The sequence below is a fragment of the Triplophysa rosa genome, linkage group LG4 (assembly GCF_024868665.1).
Source record: "Triplophysa rosa linkage group LG4, Trosa_1v2, whole genome shotgun sequence".
NCBI lineage: Eukaryota > Metazoa > Chordata > Actinopteri > Cypriniformes > Nemacheilidae > Triplophysa > Triplophysa rosa.
In genome coordinates, this window is record NC_079893.1 from 5,849,313 (window position 1) to 5,870,787 (window position 21,475).

General features: G+C 34.6%; 2 protein-coding genes across 7 annotated transcripts; one reads left to right on the forward strand and one right to left on the reverse strand.

The window, feature by feature from the left end:
- The first annotated feature begins 97 nt into the window (after nt 1-97).
- Nucleotides 98-4,253, forward strand: si:dkeyp-75b4.8 (lipopolysaccharide-induced tumor necrosis factor-alpha factor homolog). The gene is made up of 5 exons (XM_057330966.1): nt 98-133; nt 2,527-2,698; nt 2,807-2,911; nt 3,517-3,712; nt 3,798-4,253. Exons 2-5 carry the CDS (start codon nt 2,536-2,538, stop codon nt 3,904-3,906), a joined length of 573 nt encoding a protein of 190 aa, XP_057186949.1. The 5' UTR covers nt 98-133; nt 2,527-2,535; the 3' UTR covers nt 3,907-4,253.
- A 2,580-nt stretch (nt 4,254-6,833) lies between these two features.
- On the reverse strand, nt 6,834-19,911 carry ifi44b (interferon induced protein 44b). Of its 6 annotated transcripts, none has more exons than XM_057330650.1 (10): nt 19,737-19,911; nt 10,347-10,468; nt 10,149-10,266; nt 9,611-9,685; nt 8,699-8,732; nt 8,289-8,490; nt 8,027-8,170; nt 7,718-7,889; nt 7,506-7,606; nt 6,834-7,295 (listed from the first exon to the last, which is right to left on the reverse strand). In XM_057330650.1, the coding sequence occupies exons 4-10, from the start codon at nt 9,660-9,662 to the stop codon at nt 7,131-7,133; spliced, it is 870 nt and encodes a 289-aa protein (XP_057186633.1). In that variant the 5' UTR covers nt 9,663-9,685; nt 10,149-10,266; nt 10,347-10,468; nt 19,737-19,911; the 3' UTR covers nt 6,834-7,130. The 6 variants fall into 6 exon arrangements, 4 of the variants coding, with proteins under 4 accessions (XP_057186633.1, XP_057186631.1, XP_057186632.1 ...); XM_057330648.1 differs by having other exon boundaries at nt 8,699-8,735; XM_057330651.1 differs by lacking the exon at nt 7,506-7,606 and having other exon boundaries at nt 7,142-7,295; nt 8,699-8,735.
- Nucleotides 19,912-21,475: the final 1,564 nt, after the last annotated feature.

Below are 21,475 nucleotides of genomic sequence, written 5' to 3' on the forward strand. Positions count from 1 at the left end.
CATACTCATTCAGTCTGGCAGGACTACATTCCTTTTTACTGCACTGGAATGCACAGATAGGAAAGATAGACAAGGAACCGGTAGAGTGAGTATGACAGAGATGTCACACGGAAGACAGTTTCTTGACACGCAGGTAAGAATAATTCAGCTCTTGTTTTTAGTTATCTGCTAAAAATGAATGATACATTGATTGAAGGAGAATAGACAACATTTTCAAGTACAGTAAAAGTGAAATGCATATTATGAGAGATTATGAATGATTTGTGTTATTTCAATTTAGCTTGTGTAAAACATTAATTATAGAAAAATAAAGATATAACTTGAGGAAAGACTGATCTCAGATTGGCAGCTCCCTGTCAATTTAGTTTAATAGAAACAACAAAAAATGAAATTGTTGCTTAAATGAGGTCATGCAATTAGTATTTGATTCCAGCAAATTGTGATTAGACATGATTCAAATAAAAATGTTGATTACAATTCAGAACTGTAAGGCTTTCTTTTGGTTAATAATAACTATTCTTTAGAAGAGAAGAGCATGCAAAATATAAAGTAATTTCAAGATTCAGCAGATTTTTCTTGTTCCTTTTCTTTGTGACTATCATACTTAAGACGACTTTTTTCCTTAGTGGTTTTGTGGTTACAGTGATCCATTAACAATTAACCATTGTGTCCTTAGGAAAGTGCTTAAACTGTAGTTACTCACGGGAGCTTGTCCCAACAATTATGTAGCTTTGGTGCAAAAGCGAAGACTAAATACAAGAGGAAAGAAGCTATTATTTATTATGGAATACTGTATTCATTTTTTATTTGTGGATGTTAAAGAGAGCTTAATCTACCGAACCAATATATTGCAAGTAAACGAACTGACTGAATGACTCATAATTTAATAAAACGTTTTATTTACAGTAATTTATTATTCAGGTTGTTCATAATAGGAATTGGCCAAAAATGTAAAAAATACTGTTAAAGTAATGTTAAAGGGACACTTCACCCAAAAATGAAAATTCTGTCATCATTTGCTCACCTTCAAGTTGTTCCAAATCTGTATAAATTACTTTGTTCTGATGAACACAGAGAAAGATATTTGTAAGAATGCTTGTAACCAAACACATCTTGCCCCCCATTGACTCCCATAGTAGGAAAAAGGACTGTATCATACATATAAGAAGACCTTTTGAAGAATGTAGGACAGCAAACAGTTCTGGGGCACTTTTAACTACACCATAGTATTTTTTCCTACTATGGGAGTCAAAATCTGTCTGTACAAGCATTCTTCCAAATATCTTGTTCATCAGAACAAAGAAATGTATACTGATTTGGAACAACTCGAAGGTGAGTAAATGATGACAGAATTTTCATTTTTTGGTGTATCCCTTTAACTAAACATTTACCTTTAACCACATTTAATGATTTCACAAAGCATTTATATGAGCAATAACAAAATGACAACGTGTTTGTTTAAAGGCGTAAATTTAAAGTCTAAAACTTAACTACTGTAAAAAATGACACAGCTATTTACTTAAAAAAATTAAGGTAACAGTATTACACAAAATATTTTTAAGTACTTTAAAGCATATTTTAACGCGATATTCCACGAATAAATCAAGTAAAATTACCTAAAATATTTAAGCACGTCACATGTAAACTTTAAAAAATCAAGAAGAAATACTAATTTGAGCATTGGAGATAACTTCTTTTTTAACTTCAGTTATTATTGTTTATAACATATATGATGTACAAGTAAGCTGAGAGTAGACTCAGTACTGACATTAGCAGCATTACTGTTCACTGTGTGAAAAAACAAACAGTTTGGAGCTCTCCCACAACCTAAGCACAAGCACCACTCTTCTGAAAGATGGTAACCACGAAACTCAGAAATACAAACAGAATCTCTTCTAAATCTTAAAGACAACTGAACAATAAACACTATCAAGTCTTTCATTTTATTCTAAAGCACATAAAATAGCACTTTTTCACAAAAATGACTCTCCTAATGCTGTCGCATGCAGAGCATGCTGGGAACTCTAAATTCACTGCTCAGTTAGGGAAATTAATTTAAATAATTCATGTAGTTCCACCACAAAATAATGAAATAAAGATCCTTTATCCAATTTTAAGTGGGTTGAACATGATCAAATTAAGTTGAATTCACTCAATTATTTGTGCATTTAGAATTCCAAGATATTTCTATGATTTTAACTTAAATTTTGGTTAAAAAAACAAGAACACAATTGTATTGTTACTAAAGTAAATTTCAGTAAAGTCAAGTCTACTCAATTAATTTCATGAAATCTACTTCGACACAGAATCATTTTTTACAGTGTAATAATAATAACAAGGAAACTCAGAAATGTTAATCCCAGAAGTTCTGTTTCACAGTCAAATGTACAATTACAGTTTTTCCAACAACTCGATTTTTGCCTTGATGAAAGTCTGGGATATTTTTGAGCAACTCGATTTTACATGAATTTTGTGCTATCAAATTTAAACTCAAACCTGAACTTCAATTCACTTATGCTTCGATAGATTGAGTAAATGGATACCCCTTCATATCCTGCTGCTGACACCACCACCCCACGGTCCCCACCTCCCTCTTACCATGATATTAATGCACTTGCCATCTTTGAAGGCCTTCCAGCGAAGCCACCACCCCCTTACAGTGAGGCCACTTACAGTGAGGCCACAGCGCCTCCTATAGGTGCGTTCTTCACCTGGTAGTGATGTTTCTGAAAACATTTCATCAACTACTACGAAAGCAACTTTGATCTATTATTTAACACATTTTCTGGTTCATGTTTGTTTATAGACACGAATCAACAGCAAGCAAACCGGTTTCCGAGTGGAGCACAAGCAGACCAGTTTCCGGTGCTTAATATGCCCAGAGTCGTAGTGGTGAACCACACAGAACAAGGTAAAGAAGTGTTCAGGTCAGTCCTGTCACGTCTTACTAAATGCTTGCTTTACTTACTATAAAAATGCTTACAAATATTTAATTTACATTAATAAAGTCCTAACTTAACTTTTATAGAATTGTTTTTACCGACCAAACAGTAGATGGCGCAAAATAGGCCTACCTTACGTACTACTCTAGGCCAGTGGTTCTCAAACTTTTTTGTTGTAAGGCCCCGTTTGTGTAGAGTGCATTTCTTTGCGGCCCCCCAAATAAAGACTTACAATCTTAAACTTAAAATGTTAATTAAACCAAGAAAATATTCAGTTAAACAATGCTAAAACATCAATTCTTTTGGTTGGTGGTGTTGTTTTTCTGATGTTTGATTGCACAAAATGTATGATAAATATCTATATTTCTAAAATGCTACAAAATCTGTGGCCCCCCTTGAACCATCTTGGGGCCCCCCAGGAGGCCACGGCCCCCAGTTTGAGAACCACTGCTCTAAGGAAGCTATTTCTGTCATACAACAAGTCCACTCGACTTGGATATCTGTCATCAACTTTATACCATAAATTGTATTTCTCATTGATTTATGACTGAATTTCAAACACACATTGTTGCAGTGATTGTGCGGCAGCAGATCGTGAAGAATGAAGCCCCTCAGGTGATTGTGGTCCAGCCACAGCAGATGGTTCTTGCACTGGGTGACACACAAACAGCGACTGTTTGTAAATACTGTCATAACAGCATCCTGACTGTTGTTGAATATAAACCGGGTTGTGCTGCATGGGCCATGTGCATCCTACTAACAGTGCTGGGGTAAGTGAAGAATGAACAAAGTTTGTAATTAAACATCATAGTGTATAGCTTGTGTGTCTGCAATGTTTCTCATGGTGTTTTACAGGTTGGTTTGTGGATTTTGCCTCATCCCATTCTGTGTCAGGGGCTTCCAAGACGCCCATCATTCCTGTCCTCAATGCCGCAGGCACTTAGGCATATACAGGCGCAAATGACTACACACAGTATATGTCTATACGTGCACCTGTTTACAACCTCTTACCCACACATTTTATATTATAATCATTATATGTAAAAAAATGTATATTCGACCACTATCAAAGATCACAATGGCCAAAATGTATAGTCTTTTTGAAGATGTGAATACACTGTTACCCTGTCTTTATACTCTATATCTTTATTAACTTTCTACTGTAGTTGTAATTGTAATATATATTGTAATTTATGTAATAAATATGAACACTGGATCTGATTGAATCGTTGGTCATAAATATGTTGTTTATTTGACTTAAACAAGCAATTTTAAAGATATTGGTCACCCCTCATTTAGCAGATCTCGTATGACTGAAAGAGCTGCAAATACTGAGTGAAAATATTAAAGTGTGTACGGAGGATTAGCGTTCAAATAACAAGAGTTTGTGGTTTTACTGCCCTATAACACAAAACATCAAAGTGCACTGTGAAAGCTATATAGACAGAGATGAATCCTATAGCTCGTGTGGTTAAAGCCTAAACTAATGGATGAAAATAATAACAAGATAATGTGCAGAGTGAACAAACACTGAAGCTAAATCCATAAAACGCACAACCACACAAACCATTGTTTTAGTTTTCACAATGTTTATAGAGGAAATGATTAGTTGCAGGCAGCCGCTCAGAAAGACATTAAACTGACATTAAACAATTTAGTCCCCATTTCTGTAGCGTTAAAAATAATTTGTTGTAGTTTTATACCATTTTGCTGTTAACATTTCTTTAGTCATTTCTTCATCTCTAAACCGGTTTATAGTGGTACCCTTACAATACTATTTGCTCTCTGATTCTTAATATTCAGTTGATCTTTTTTTTTTTTTATTGAATTCTCTGAGTTTAGACAATGATGATAGAAAACAATTACTCATTTTGGCACTGCACATTTGTTAGAGTCAGTTTACAATTGGCAGTCAAATTGACACTTGGATTCACTTTTTATGTTAATTGGCCCGGTGGAAATATGATTTGATAGATTTGATCACTTATTGCATTTCAGATTCTTCAAACATCTTTCTAAAATCTTGTTATTGGTGTTAATGTGCTTTGATGGATCATTGCTGGCGCAAGTTACGTTACGTGCGGTTACATGTACATGTGGTATACATACACGTATTCATATTGTAATGTGTATTTGTAATTATTTATGTTTTATTAATGTGTGTTCAACTTCTGAGCCCTGTTTAAATTGTTACTGTAGCACACTACAGTTTTAAAACAGTGCAGTGCCGACTTCTGCCAAAAGGGGGCGCAGAGGGGTTGTCATGGTGACGTGCATGCGCTTTCCTCAGACGTTGCCAGCCGCATCTGAGGAAAGCCACAAACCGCTTCTTGTGTTTATTTCTGTTTGCTGTCCTACATTCTTCAAAATGTCTTCTTTTGTGTTCATCAGAACAAAGAAATGATAAAGTAATTTTTCCTACTATGGGAGTCAATGGGTGTTGAGCTCTGTTTGGTTATAAGCATTATTACAAATATCTTTCTCTGTGCTCATCAGATTCTCGACTGCATCTCATAACATTTACTCTCGCACTCTTTGAATGTTTGTGTAGCAGATTGTAAGAAATTAAGCCAGATTGTTAATGCACTGGGTGACACAGCGATTGTTTGTAAATACTGTCATAAAAGCAACCTGACTGTTGTTGAATATTAGTGGCCTGCATGTTTTAGCAAAGATCACTATATATTTGTAAGTAGTTTGTATGTGTTTCTATATTTTTTAAGCTGTTTTTACAGGTTTATTTGTAGATTGCGTCTTAATTTTGGATGCCCACCGCTTCTGTCCTTAAATAAGAAAATACACTTGCAAATGAATGATTAAATGTATGCACCTGTTTCTAAACTCTTACATTACTATTACATTTTTCGCTTAAAGTCTGTCATCCATCATTTTTAAAGTTGACAATTAAGAGACACATTACTGCATATATAAAGATTGCCACTATCAAATAGTTCAGCTTTATTATTTATCTAATAATACAGTACAATACACCAAACCCCAAACATAATAACAAGAAAATTATTTTATTTATATTATATATTATTAATTATTTATATAAATTGATTAATTATTTTTAATCCTTCATAAAGGACAACATTGCAAGACAACATTTATTATCTCAAAAAGTGTCAATACAATCAAAATAAAACATTCCTTTTATCTAAGCATCTCAACCATACACAGCATTCTTGAGTAGCTGTGAAAACAACATTTGTTCAATGGAGTGAGCTGAGGACAGGTCTTCAGGGAGTGTTTTGCCAGTGCAGGAAAGCTTTTTTGAAATTACCGTAGACCTACTCATAGTTTCATGCGTACAACATAGAAATCATGAAGTCCAAAGCAATGTACTTCAGTATGTATTATCAAAATAGTATATTTTTCTAACATCTATGATGTCTTCTAACATCTATGATGTCACTTCCTGTAATTGTCCATATCCATGGTCCTTGTAGACTTCACTTTTGCTCCACTCCAGTTTTTCCAAGTTTTCAATATTAGTTGGTGTGTATATATGCCCCATATTTTGTGTCTGTGGTCAGTTATAAACTGAGTTATATACTTTCGGCTTTAGTTGTTTTAATTTGACTGCAAAATCAGTCTTTACATAATCAGATACATCAGACACAAGTTTACCACATGTAAAAGGATTCTGCAAATCCATAAAATCCCTAATGCATAAAAGCCCAATCATTTAAGATACATGAAAATGTAAAACTTGTTTCATAAAAATGTTTTCACTTCATTGGTCTGTACTATTGGAATGTCAAAGTTACTGATAAAAAGTCAAGTCTAGCGGTGTACAACTCCTTTCAATTACCACCATCTGTTATGAGTACCAAAAATATAAATAAGTGCAGGTACAATAAATGTATAGAAATGCATTAGTAGTATATGATCATATTTATTGCAATTAGTATTTAAATATTTACAAAATCGTGTTGCACATTGTAAGAAAATGGATTTTTAAACTTTAGGTTATGCTGTATATAGGCCTATGCATGAATTAATACATTAACTGCCAGTCTTTTTGAAGAATATTACATGAGAGGTGGTGAATATAATAATACATAATATAATAATAATATAATGGGTGTTATGACAAAGAAATAAATGTCTTTTAATAACAATCACATTATGAAGCCTTCTATATCTTAGGACAAATTGATTGTATTGTTTTCTCATTTGCATTCATTTGTGGTCCTCCACATAGGCATTAGCAAAGTTTACAATATTTAGTAATGCCTTTAAAATCAGAATATCTATTTTTGTGACGGTGGCATCCTCCTCATGATAGTTTTTCACAGGGTAGATGTAGCTCTCAGTTATTCCAAGTCTGACTGAACATTCCTTCACCTGTGAAATTATACATCAACACTGCTTATAAAAAGTCTTAGTTCATTTTTAATTGAGATATTATATCGAAAAGCTCTTCATAAATATATAAGATGAAAAATTGAAAAAATATGTCTATTTTGATGCGTGCATTTGTGAAGAGTGCGTATGGATTGCATGTGGATCTCCTGCGTACAGTTTTAACATTTTTGAACTGGTTTTAGTACAAACCTTCTCTTTTATTTTCTTGCTTGTGTAGACCTTCTCTAGATTTTCTTTTACCAGTGGACATATTTCATCCACCTTAGTCATAATGATGACTTGAGGAATGCCTGTTGTACAATAAGCAACTTAAGTCCGAATTTTTCTGAATGTTGAAGCCTTTTAGGCTGGCGGACAGCATTTTTACAGTGTAGATTGTATATGACTACAAAACGACTCACCCATGTCTCGTGCTTTCTCTCGAACCTCTCTCATTTTTCTTAAGACATCTTCTGGGATTGATGAAATTTGGTTTGCAGGAAAAACAGACACCAGACAGTGAATCTTGTCCTTCAGACTAGAATGTTTGTCGTACTTTGAGTCTTCTTTTGTAATTGGTCTAACTGGGTTAAACTGAAGAGACAAAAGAAATAACTACCTGAATGTGTGCTGTTGTAAATAAATAAATAATGGGATGTTGCCTACTTTGACCTTCAGGCAAACAAAACTTTTTCAAACTCGGAAAAAATATGTATTTTTGTTACACTTACAACATAATCATTCTTGATGTGTCCGTGTAATATTTTGATGATGTCATCGGTCTGTATCCCTTCTGTAGCTTGAATACCCATTATGTCAGTAAATGTGAAAGGGTAAAAGCCAGTTGTGCACTTCGTTAGGTTGTAGGTTTTACACTGAAAACAAAACAAGCATTACTGTATACTTAAAGGGATAGTTTACCCCCCTGCTAAAAACATAAATTTATTTACCTTTATGTTATGTACTGTATATGAGAGACAGCAGTGATTTTACCTCCAAAGTGAAACTTTTCCCACTTATTGCATCTGTCGGGACTCTGTTAGTAATGTGGCCTTGAAGAGCAGTATCCACAGAGTTGATGAAACTGGACTTCCCAGCCCCTACGGGTCCATGCAGAAGAATTCTGAGAGTGTCGACTTCTGAGTTTCCAGGCTGGAAATCATTTACTTTTATCAACAGGTCTTGCACAGGTTGACTTGAAAGAGTGTTTGAAAAGGGGAAAATGTGTCAGATTGTCCATAGAAACACGAGGAGCAGTGAATATTGACATACCAAATTCTATATTTTGAGTATCGTTCATTTAATTTTGAATTAAACCTTCAATTGGATCTCTGTATGTCTAATATACAGTAAATCCTCTTCAAAACATGGTTATAATTATATAAGAACAACAGAGAATTTACCTCCAGTTTACTGTCCTCCAGGGCCTGTCAAACTCTGCTGAAGCAAAATGGAAAATGGAAAGACAATACCATCTTTGTCTTTGTTTAGTAAATTTATAATAGTGCAGTTAAATTAGAACAATCTGGGAAAATCAAGTATTTAGTATCCCTTGGACAGTATATTTATAGTTGCAAAAACTCACTTTGAATAAACAGAAATTAAATGCAAACATTGCTTGTTCACATGTATACTAGTGTAAAACAAAAACATACCACACCATTTTTTTTCAACATTTTATGATTTCAGGACTACATAATGTTACATTATTAATAAAAGAAGCCTAAAACCTAAAATATGGTTTATATGGACATCCTATATATACTACAGAGGACATATGTGACCCTGGACGACAAAACCAGTCTTAAGGGTCAATTTTTTGAAATTGAGATTTTTACATCATCTGAAAGCTGAAGAAATAAGCTTTCTATTGATATGTGGTTTGTTAGGATAGGACACTATCTGGCGGAACAACAACTATTTACAAAGCTGGAATCTGAGGGTGCAAAAAATCAAAATATTGAGAAAATCGCCTTTGAAGTTGTTAATCTGAGGCACTGTAGCAGGCCATCCACTCACAAAAATTAAGTTTTTATACATATACAGTAGGAAATTTATAAAATATCTTCATGGAACATGATCTTTACTTAATATCCTAATGATTTTTTGGCAAAAAGAAAAATCGTAAATTTTTACCCATACTATGTATTTTTGCCGATTACTAAAAATGTTCCCGTGCTACTTAAGACTGGTTTTGTTGTCCAGGGTCACATATAGAATAAGAAAAGCCGAGCAGAAAAGAATATTGCCGAATCCCAGGAGGACATGAGCATGAATTTCAATACATACCATATACACATAGGAAAATCTGGTACCTGGAGGTGGTGGAGGAGGAACTGGTTGACGGAAATATGTAAACGGCCACATCCTAGCAACTTTGTCCTTATAATCTTGGAGTTATTGAGACAACATATTGGTTAGCATAACTCAATACATTATCGAGGAAGTCTTTCCTTGGCATCTAATATTTTTTAATTCTCCCTAGTACCTTAACAAACACCTTAGGGACTGTCTGTTAGTCAGTTTCTTATATTTGTCTTGTTCACTATAGGGTAGGCCATAAATAAAAATAAAAGCTTCATACAATTTAAATAGAATTTTCCCCGATGAATTTACTTTCACAACTACAATTTAATAATCTTATGTATATAAAATACGTTTTTTGAGTAAAATAGAAAAAAGCACTACCACACATGATTTTGCCAGAAATATAACCATCTGAATATTAATCATGTAAGGACTGTAAGTAGAGCATATAGTTCATTCTGCTTTTTTGCAAATTGTGTTCTTTTATATCTTGCCTATGAGCATTTGTCATTTGCCTTAAATATAAATATTGTAGAGGAGTCTTACCTGCTGGTTAAAGGTGTGTGACGAGTGTTTTGCGGAAACACAGCTCTTGTATGCGACTACTGTCATGGAATCGCCAGGCTCTCACCTCAATCACCCGCACCGGCAGCTTGTCACCGGCCTTATCACTCACAGCATAAAACACTCCTCACTTCACTCAGTCGATGTCTTGCATATGAACAGACTCTCTAAACCACTTACCGAGTGTCTACCGAAGCTTCCAAGTCTTCCTAGTCGACACACTCATCCGGTTGGTCACGCCTGCCACATCATCACGTCTCCTCGCGGCACACCCGGAAGCACAGCCCGTCACCCACAATCTCCTGAAATCAAAAGGACAATATAAGTACAATCGCCATTCCAGTTATCTATCGATTTACTTATCTGTTTACTTGCCTGTCTGTTAATAAACTCATTGTTCATTTTATCTCACGCCTGCGAGCGGTTCTGTGACAACTACATTTATGGTTACTTCAAGTTTTAATTTCACCTGCTCTCAAAGTCAGATTGTTGTTTACCTGTAAATTCCCAGCATGATATTTATATGGCGTTAAACTAGGCTGGACCATCTAGGGCTGAGCCCCAGTGTAATGCAATTTAAAGGTTCCCCTTACAAACCTTAAACATGGCTTGATAAGCTGTAATTGTTGCTTAGCTTTTTGACAAACTGTTACTGTAAATGCTCTCTCATTTTAAATTGCTTTGGATGAAAGTGTCTGCTAAATGAATAAATGCAAATTGCAAATACAAATGTTCTCTGGCCAAAGCACTGTACTTGTGTGTGTGCGCTTATTTGCGGAAGAGCTACACAATTTAAACAAAGTTGCCTTTAGAAATATTTTTATTTTAAATACTGCGAAATTTGAAACAAAGGCATGCTTCTCAGTTTAGTGGTAATAAACAACAGGATATCAACATATTTTGTATATCATGACAATACACTTCAGTGCTTTATAGCAGTGGTTCTCAAACTTTTTCGTTGTAAGGCCCCCTTTGTGTTAAGTGCATCGCTTTGCGGCCCCCCAAATAAAGACGTATAATCTTAAACTTAGAATTTTAATTAAACCAAAAACATTCAGTTATACAATGCTGGAACCTCAATTCTTTTGGTTGGTGGTGTCATTTTTCTGATGTTTGATTGCATAAAATCTATGATAAATTTCTATATTTCATAAAATGCCACAAAATCTGTGGCCCCCCTGGATCCATCTTGGGGCCCCCAGTTTGAGAACCACTGCTTTATAGTCTCCAGGTAAGGAGAAAATATGTATTATCAAAGTGTTTACACAACTGTGTGAAGTATGTTCTAACAGCAAATGAATCTGAAATATTCCCATTCAGCAACTTTAAATCTGCCCCATAACAAATTAGGGCAGTTATTCATTTTCCTCCTGGTCTTCCACATAATCGTTGGCAAAGTGGACAATCTGCTTTACTGCCTTTAAAATCAGAATGTCTATTTTGGTGTTGTTGGCGTCTTCTTCGTGGCAGTTCTTCACAGGGAAGATGCAGTTCATAGGAACTCCAAGTTTGACAGAACATTCCTCCATCTGTGAGACCAAACAGTACTTTAAGTAGTTTTGCTGTAATTCAAAAGTCCTCTTAACTGCTTGGATAAAAATATACGGAGAGCTCCGGTCTTTGATTATGGTTGGTTGAACTCTGTTTGAAGATGTCGTAAATTAGAAACATAAACCTGACTGAATTACATCAGCATTACTTTGCCACTGCATTTTTCTGCCACTGCGTTATTTGGCAGAAGAATAAATACTTTTTTATCAATATCATTGAGTTAGCCAAGGCTAACTCGCTAAAAAGGCAACCCTTTATTCGGGAGGGGCAGAAACCGCGGGCCAAGCCCTTAACCCCAGATTCAGGTCTGCTGAGTATAGCCAGGGATTGGGAAATGCGAGTTGATTTAAACCACATTCCTTATTTTGTTAGATATCATAATTATCAAAAACTAAGTAACAAAAAGGCTTTCCATGTGTTCCCTTTATAACAAAATGTGAATGTTTGACTGTAATCATCATAATGCAAAACTTGGTACTTATCAAAACAAAAATATCTAAAAGTTGACAAAAACTTTTAAAAAATCATCTTAGAGATTGTCTAAATGTACATTCAAATCCTAAATCATATCTGAACAACTATAGGGAATTCACAAACTACTCTATAGAGGGCTATACTGCAACCTAGTGGTTACTCATTACACATGCACCTACACATGTTTTTGCTTTTTTACAACCAGAAGGTGTCATGATCCTGCCTCTTCTTGTCATGATTTTCGAGTCTTGTGGCAGGATCATGACAGACCCACATGTTTTATGTGGAGAGGAGCATGGCATTGTTTTGTTTTGACGTGCCATGCATTCTCTCCGGTGTCGCCTGCCGGTTTCCCTTTAGTGTTAATTCCTGCCACCTGCCCGTCACCTGCCCTGTATTATGATCCTTGTTAGCGTCCCTATTTAGTTCCCCTCTTGTTAATTGTCCTGTTAATTAAATTAATTAGACGAGAATTAAACGAGACGTCCTTCGTAGGACATACTGGCAGAAAAGGAAACAGGAAGTACCACGTTGCTATGACAACACTTTGCACTCGAACACCTGTCAAATTAATTAAAAATTTCTACATGATTTTAAGAGGTAAAACGTTGGTTATTTTCTACACTAAACAATGCCAAAAGAGTTAAACAAATGTAAAAAAAATTGCCTTGCTTTTTTAAAACGTTTAAAAATCACTCAACTCTTTTAAACCTATTTACTACATATGCCTGCTAAGATTTAAAAAACGTGACACAAATTGTAAACTGTTCACATTTAAACACCACATATTTGATTTAATGCGCAGCCATTGCCGTTTATTCAACACACGTTTATTTAACAGACATTGGCCGACGCAAAGAATTGTGGGTTATCTCTAGCAACTAAGGTTTTCATGCCTTGCCTTTCCCTCCTTCGTATTGGATTACCTTGTTCCTGTTTTCTGTGCCCTGTCATTTGTGAACTTATTATTTATTGTTCTTGGACTTTGTTTATTTCACCCCCAACCCCCCCGTGGGTAGTGTTTATTTTGATTCCTTGTTTCTAGTTGGTCTTTCTCCCCATCGAGGTTTTTTTTGGGAGGGTTTTCTAATAAAGAGTTTTTCCGTTAACCCCTTGTTGTCTGCGCCTGGGTCCTGTCGCCATTCCTTGACAGAAGGCTCTAATGAAAGAATTTCCAAAAATGAATTTTAATAGCCTGGTCTCTGTTTGAACCTATTATGCATTAATGGAAAAATTCTTCAAAAAAGTTTTTAAAAAATTGTTTATTGTTTTCAGTGGGTAAAAATGGCTAATAATTATTGCATAAATATTAATTAGTGCATTCAAATTCTCTAAAAATGCAAAAGAAAAAAGAAAAACACTATTAAACAAAAGTGTATTGAAAAAAAGGCTTTTAAGGCTTCGGTCACTTTTGACTGCGAAGGAGCCAAGTGTGACCCCTAAACGAAGAGTCCCAGGGTTAAGAGGCACTTCTTTAACACAGGTTGATGTAACAGTAGCACTGGTCAGTTAAAAAGATCTAATGAACGACATTAAACACAAATTTAGATTAACCAGATTTATTTATTGCTTTATGATTATTTTATTTTAGTTGTATGTTTACACATGCCCTAACCAGAGAATCATTTACTATGTAATATTATCAGATACTCCCATTTAACACATATAAAAGGACAGTAAAAACAATCCTTAAAAAATCTAAAACATGTTTTCTGATGATTTTTATCAAGCGGTATACAGAGCATGAAAGGTATAATAGAGAGAATGTAATGTATCATAAGAATGGTTTAACTACAGTTGAATGGTGTAAGAAATGTTAACATAATGATTAGAGATACAAGATGGAAACTTCTTTTTGGCAAGAAAATATGTGTGATGAAAATGAAACAAATGTCTTTTAACTTACAACTCCACAATATTTCACTATATAGCCTACATGTATAGCCTTCTATATGACAAACTGGGTCACACTTTATTTTAAGGTCCAATTTTTGCTAGCCTAACAAACCATTAACTATGTTTGCCTCAATAAACTTCTAATTTGTTGCTTATTAATAGTAAGTAAGGTAGTTGTTAGGTTTATGTATTGGGCAGGATTAGGGACATAAACTATGGGCATGCAGAATATGTGCTTTGTAAGTAAACAGCCAATTTGCTTCATGTTAATAAGCAACTAGTTAATAGTGAGAATTGGTCCCTATATACTAAAGTGTTACCACAAATTGATGTTTTCTCATTTGCATTATTCCACTTTGTCTTTCACATAGTCATCAGCGAAGTGTACAATATTTATTAAGGCCTTTAAAATCAGAATATCAATTTTGTTGTTGGTGGTGTCCTCCTCATGATAATTCTTCACAGGGTAGATGTAGCTCATAGGAACACCGAATTTCACATAACATTCCTCAATCTGTAATATCAAACGTGACACTAGAAGTTTTCACTGACTTTTGAGATATGCATGCATTAATATAAAATATGTCCTGCAGAAAATGCAATCCTACCACACAAATTTAAAATCCCTTCTTATCCCTGTAATCAAACATGACACTAGAAGCATGCATTTATATGCATGCATTAATATAAAAAAGGTCCTGCTTAGGTATAAACAAGAGGTAGACAACTAACTAACACATCTCTCTCAACATTCAAAAACTACTTAAAACCCATCTCTTCTGTGAATACTTGACAAATGAGAAAAAATAAAAAAACATTAACCCTCTCTATTTCTCTTCAGGTATTGGTCTAGCTTTGCTGAAACTAGTAATTTTGTATTAGCATCTATTGTATTATTGCTCCTGTATGACATATCGCTTATTGCTCCCTGAACTCTCTGTATGTCACTTTGGATAAAAGCGTCTGCTAAATGACTAAATGTAAATGTAAATGTAATAGACAGAAAAGTGCGATCCTACCACAAAAATTTAAAATCCCTTCTTGAAGATCATCTAATTAATTTTTTAACCCTTTTAAATTGTATTGGGAAAATGCAATTGTAATATGATAGTTTCAGCTACACTGCAAACCCGGATAAGTTGGCAATACTCAAACATTTTGAGGCAGCTCGTTGCCTCAACATTTTTTAGTTTTAGAGGTTCTTGGTTTAAGTAAGCAGAACTTTTCAAATTTTGAAAAGTTCTTACCAAATCTTAGCAAGTGCGACTTAAATATTTAATTTATCCTTTTTATGAAATTAAGTAGACAGAACTTAAACAAATAAGTACCAAAACTGCATTTTTAAGTTAAATAAACTAAATTCTTTCAGTTTCTTTATTTTACATATTTCTTAGTCTCAATATGCAGAAATCACACACCTTGACTTATGCAACCCAGAATGAGCAAGAAGAGACTGATCTCAGAAATGGCATTAGCACAATTGCTGCTCACTGGTATAACACATGTTACAGGTCAAATGAAGCTTCGCAAAGCCTAAGCACATGCACCACTCTTCTAAACAATGAAAACTGAAAACTGAAAAATATGTCAAACTCTTCTAAATATCTAAGAGAAGTGAACATTAAACACTAACAAGTCTTTAACTTTACTAAAAACATATAAAATAATAATATATTTTTTAATTTACTCTCCTAATGCAGTCTGACGCAAAGCATGCTGGGAATTGGAAATCCTTCTTGACCTATTGTGTTGAATTAACGTGTTTAGAGTAAGTAAATTAAACAAGGAGCAAATCAATTTTTTGAGTTTTAGTCAAAACTTCAAGTTAATCAAAAATAATCATTATACTTTACTCAAAAGTAAAAAAGTGTTTCAGGAACTTAAAATATCTAAGTAGAAGGTTTTTATAAAAATAAGTTTACAATACTTAATCTGTTTCTATTGAAATTGATTAATTTGAACATTTGGGTTTACAGTGATAGACGTTCTTTACCCATGTCAGAATATTTTTTATTGATTTTAATGCGCACCTTCTCTTTTATTTTCTTGCTTGTGTAGACCTTCTTAAGATTGGCTTTAACCAGTGGACATGCTTCATCCACCTTGGTCATGATGATGACTTGAGGAATGCCTACAAGTAAAAAATGCTGTCCGACATTTTTTGTTACTATGTTAAAATGGCCATATCAAAAATGTATGATATTAGTAATACCCTCTCATATTCTTTAATATAAAAATATGAGTATCTTTTAAAGCATTTTTATTACGTATATGTGACGTATAAGCAAATTACCCAGATCTCGTGCTCTCTTTCGAACTTGTCTCATTTGTCCAATGACATCATCTTTCATTAATGATACTGTGTCCGCAGGAAGAACTGACACCAGACAATGAATCTTGTCTTTCAGACTGGGGTTTTTGTTGTACCACGGGTCTTCTTCAGAAATTTCATTCATATTTCAGGAAAATAAAATGAAGCATGATCTGAATGCTTGCTGCTATTTGTATCTGCCAGTGCATGCCACAATGATAGTAAAAGTCTTACACACTCACATTATGGCAACTGCTGGCCCATATTAAACATACAAAATTATGTTTGTTTGAAAATGTAACAATGCAGAAAGTTTTCTGTAATGGTTAGGTTTATGTGTTGGGTTAGGGGAAGGCGCCATACGGTTTGTACAGTATAAAAGTCATACGTCTATGGAAAGTCCCTAATGTATAAAAACAAACGTGTGTAACAGGTTTTGTCAGATTGCCTGGTGGTGTTTTGGCTTTACTGTTTGGTTTTATAGTTTACGTGCCTTTGTCTGGAACATTGCAGCTGCTTTATAAACAAAATCACTGCCCAAAAAAGACCTGCTTTCAAGTTCAAAACTTACACAAGACATTTTGCAAGTTTTTAATTGCTTCAAGAATTAAAAATCTCTATTTAATACACTCACAGTATAATCATTTCTGATGCGACCATGTAATATTTGGATGATGTTATCAGTTTGTGATCTGTCTGTACCGCTAAGACCCATGACATCAGTAAATGTAAAAGGGTAGTAGGAGTCAGGTGTGTCCTTTCTCAGTTTGTAGGTTTTACACTGGAAACAAACACAAACATTACTTAAGGTTTTACTTTAAAGCTCTTCTCAAGAGATATGAAACAAAATATAAATGTATATAAAAATCTATTTGAATTATGTGAATGATAATTGTATCTCTAATTGCATCTGTTGCTAGGCAGCAATGTGTTTTAACCCTAAAGTGAAACTTTCCCCACCAATTGCATCTGGTAGGGCTCTGGTAGAAATCAGGCCTCGAAGACAACTATCCACAGAGTTTATGAAGCTTGACTTCCCAGCACCAACTGGTCCATGCAAAAGAATTCTCAGAGTGTTGACCTCCAAGTTTCCAGGCTGGAAACCGTTCAGTGTCCTCAACAGGTTCTGTGTAGGTTCACTTGAAAGCATGTTCGGTAAGGGTAAAAGGTAATTGTCCAAAGACACAAATTGACATATTTTACATTTACATTTATAAATTTGGCAGCTGATTTTATGCAAAGCAACTTTTATCAGTTTATCTGTGTTCTCTGGGATTTAACCAATGCACTTTGCATTGCTAGTTCAATGTGTCACCAACTAAGCTATCATATCTAACAATGATTTTTGAACAATGCTCGGTGAATATTGGTATAGCAAAGATGAACTAATGCTGTTACAAGCTGCTTCGTTTGTGCATGCATACTGTAAATAGTTTTCTTTATAATACCATATGGATTTGGCAGATGTAAATGTAAAATATACAAATCAAACCCTCTTAAAACAGTTAGGATAGGCTAATATGTGAAGAGGAAACAACAGAATGTACCTCCAGATTATTGTTCTCCAGGGCTCGTCAAACTCTGCTTGAGCAAAATGAATATTAGTCTAAATTTCTGATAATAGTCAGTCAGGTCAGGTGTTGTGAAATTACAATTATTACAATTAATTATAATAATGTGAGCCCTAACATGACCCAAGTGCACAGTGCAAAATGAGGCCATGTTGGGCTTTTTTATAGACATTTGAGAACCAAAACAAGTATTTCCTTTGTAAAAGGAATACTAAAATAATAATGTAAAATAATGTAAAATATACTTTTTAACAATTAAAGGTCCATGCTGTGGAACTTTGGATTTCTTAAAAAAAACACTGTAGTATTACATTATTAAAACTTAAATATGGTTTATGAAGGAACATTTACGAAACATTCATTTTAATAGTGTCCCATCTGATATCATCTACAGATAACATACAATATGCATAGAATCAATATAAAAAAATGTTGTTGAGTCCCATGGGCATAATTTTATAAAGTATTATTAAGAAAATCTGGTACCTGGACATGGAGGAGGGGGTTGTTGGAATCTTGAAAATGGCCAAATCTTTGTAAACGGCCACATCTTTGTCAACTTTGTGTTATAATCTTGGAATTATTTAGATAAAATATTGGTTAGCATAATACTATTTGTTATTATAAATGTGGAAAATAACTACTGTACGTATAAACAATCAGCCAATAAGGGATATATGAAAAGTATTTCCTCTTTGTTTCCGCTAATATTTGCATATCCATCCCAGACCTACAGTCACCATCACATCAGGGAGTGGTCTGTTTGCCAGTTTCCTCTCTCTGATGTTTAATGTTAATTTCTTTGTAGAACAAAATTCCATATGGTACATTTTAAAAAAACAATTAAACTACTTTATTGTGTTATGTTTATATTTCTAATTAGAATACATCAATATTCATTATCATAACACAGACTGCTAAATCAGAGATGTTTTACAAATTCGATCAGAAGCATACAATTTTATGAATAAACAGAAATGTAGGACACGTGCTTCTACCTAAAATAAATATGAGTCAACACTGTCTAACCGTAACTAAACCATATGAATTACAATCCATAAATATATGAAAGAGGACCAAACAATTTATGTAGAAAAGCGCAGCTTTTGTTCTTTTGTATAAAATAAAACATGTGCATTTTCCTTTCACTGAATATATATAATATTTTAAAGGAGTCTTACCTGCAGGTGTGCTTGCAAGTATGCGAGTTTCTAGGAAATGCACCTCCTTTATCTTGTTCCTGGTTGGTTAGTTTCAGTTTTTATATCACCTGCTCTGGTAGTACCTTTGTTTTGTGCAAGTTAGCAAACTGTTACTAAAATTTTATTATTAGATATAATGTTTTTTTTATTTGCAGTTCAACAAATTATAAAATAAGAACTTTAGGAATTTAATTTGCAACATCCATGTTAGCTGCCAAAGCGCGTCACGTGTGGTGATGACACTACTTCCGGCATATCGTATAACAAAATAATAGCTATTTTGTTAGTTTGTGCACAAAAAGCATCTTCGTCTCTTTATACAGTTAAAGCGGCCCTAACACACGCGGTTTCTGCCAATCTCATATTAATCTTGAGTACCTATAGAGTAGTATTGCATACATCGTGTCTTCGAAGAGTATTTAGTTTGATCACATTTATAAACAATAGCTACAGCTCTACGATTTTTTCCGAAAGCATATGGCGCATGCGGGGGGGGGAGGGGTAGCCTGAACTAAAGCACGTGCGCACCCATTGCCAACAAAACACAGACAACAGTTTCACTCACCGCATGCGGTTCATGTCCGGCATCTTTTAGCGCTGGGACGGCTCCATATATCAGTTTCAAACAATCTCCAAATCCAGCGTTATATCCACCGTTTATATAACATTCATCACCCAAATGCAGTGAACAAACAAACACCTGAACTTCGCGGACGTATGCTCTCTCTCTCTCTCCTGCACACAAGTGAAAGCGACATCTGCGCATGCTCCTTCTCCTGCTCTATTTGCTGACGCATGGGCTTGCCGCGTGCTTTTCCGGGAGAATTGTCCAATAAGGGACTAAGAAAAATAGTTACGAAACAATTTTATATGTACCACTGGAGGGACATGGACTATTTCAACGATGTCTAATAACTTTCTGCACTTTGAAAGTCAGTTGCATTGCTAAGTGGGGAGTCAGAAAGCTCTTGGACCCCATCAAAACTTACTTTGTGTTCCAAAGATGAATGTAGATGAATGGAGGTCTTAGAGTTATCAAACGACTTGAGGGTGAGTAATCATGAAGATATACCCTTTAAAGGAACAATACAGGGTTTTTAGGAGGATCTATTGACAGAAATACAATATAATATACAAAACTATTTCTTCAGAGGTGTATAAAGACCTTACATAATGAACCATTATGTTTGTAATACCTTAGAATAAGCTATTTATATCTACATACAGAGCGGGCCTACGAATTCACTGCCATGTTTTGTACAGCAGCTCTAAACGGACAAACAACTCTACAACGCGTGTTTCCACTTCCTCTCCGCTGCGGTACAGTGGTGAAACGGATCGTGTGCTCTCCGGTGTGGAACGCACGTGACCCGCGGATTAACTGAAACAGGATACTTATATAAAAAAGTCTTTGCTGACTTTTAAGTAAAAGACTATATTCATTAATATTTAAAATATAAATATAAAATGTGTAAACAGGTGGTAACGAACTAATATACAGAGAATGCAGAATATAGGCTGCCTCCAGTTTACTGTCCTCCAGGGCCTGTCAAATTCTGCTTCAGGCTAAATGAATAGGTCCAAATTTGAGAATTTATTAGACAAAATACCATAGCAATGGCAGTACCATCTTTGTCTTACAGGTCTTGTGAATTTAATAGTTAATTATAATATGCAAGACCAAACATGACCCAAGTGCACATTGCAAAACGAGGCCATCCAACCAAAACAAGGAATGTCCTTAATGTAACAGACATGTGGTAGTCTTTAAAAAAAAAATTGATCTTTAACTTTTTGTTACACACTGTAGCGTTATTAAAAAGCCTGAATGTGGTTAAGGAAGGAACACATGAAACATTCTTGTCTTTAATATCCCATCTGATGTTATCTACAGAGGACATACGGAATAAGAATAAATGTTTACAAACACATTTTATTGGGTCCCAAGAAGGCATACGCATAATTTCATGAAGTATTATTAAGAAAATCTCTTACCTGGACATGGAGGGGGTGGTTGACATCCTTCTCAACTTTGCTTATAATTTTGAATGTATTGAAATAAAACATTGGTCAGCGTAATTCTATTAATTATCAGCAAATGCAAAAAAAATTCAGATCCTCAGAGAGTTCTTTGCCATGAGGTGCCATGTTGAACTTCCAGTGACCAGTAAGAGAGAGTGAGAGCGATAACACCACATTCAACACACCTTCTCCCCATTCACACCTGAGACCTTGTAACACTAACGAATCACATGACACAAGGGAGGTAAAATGGCTAATTGGGCCCAATTTGGACATTTTCAC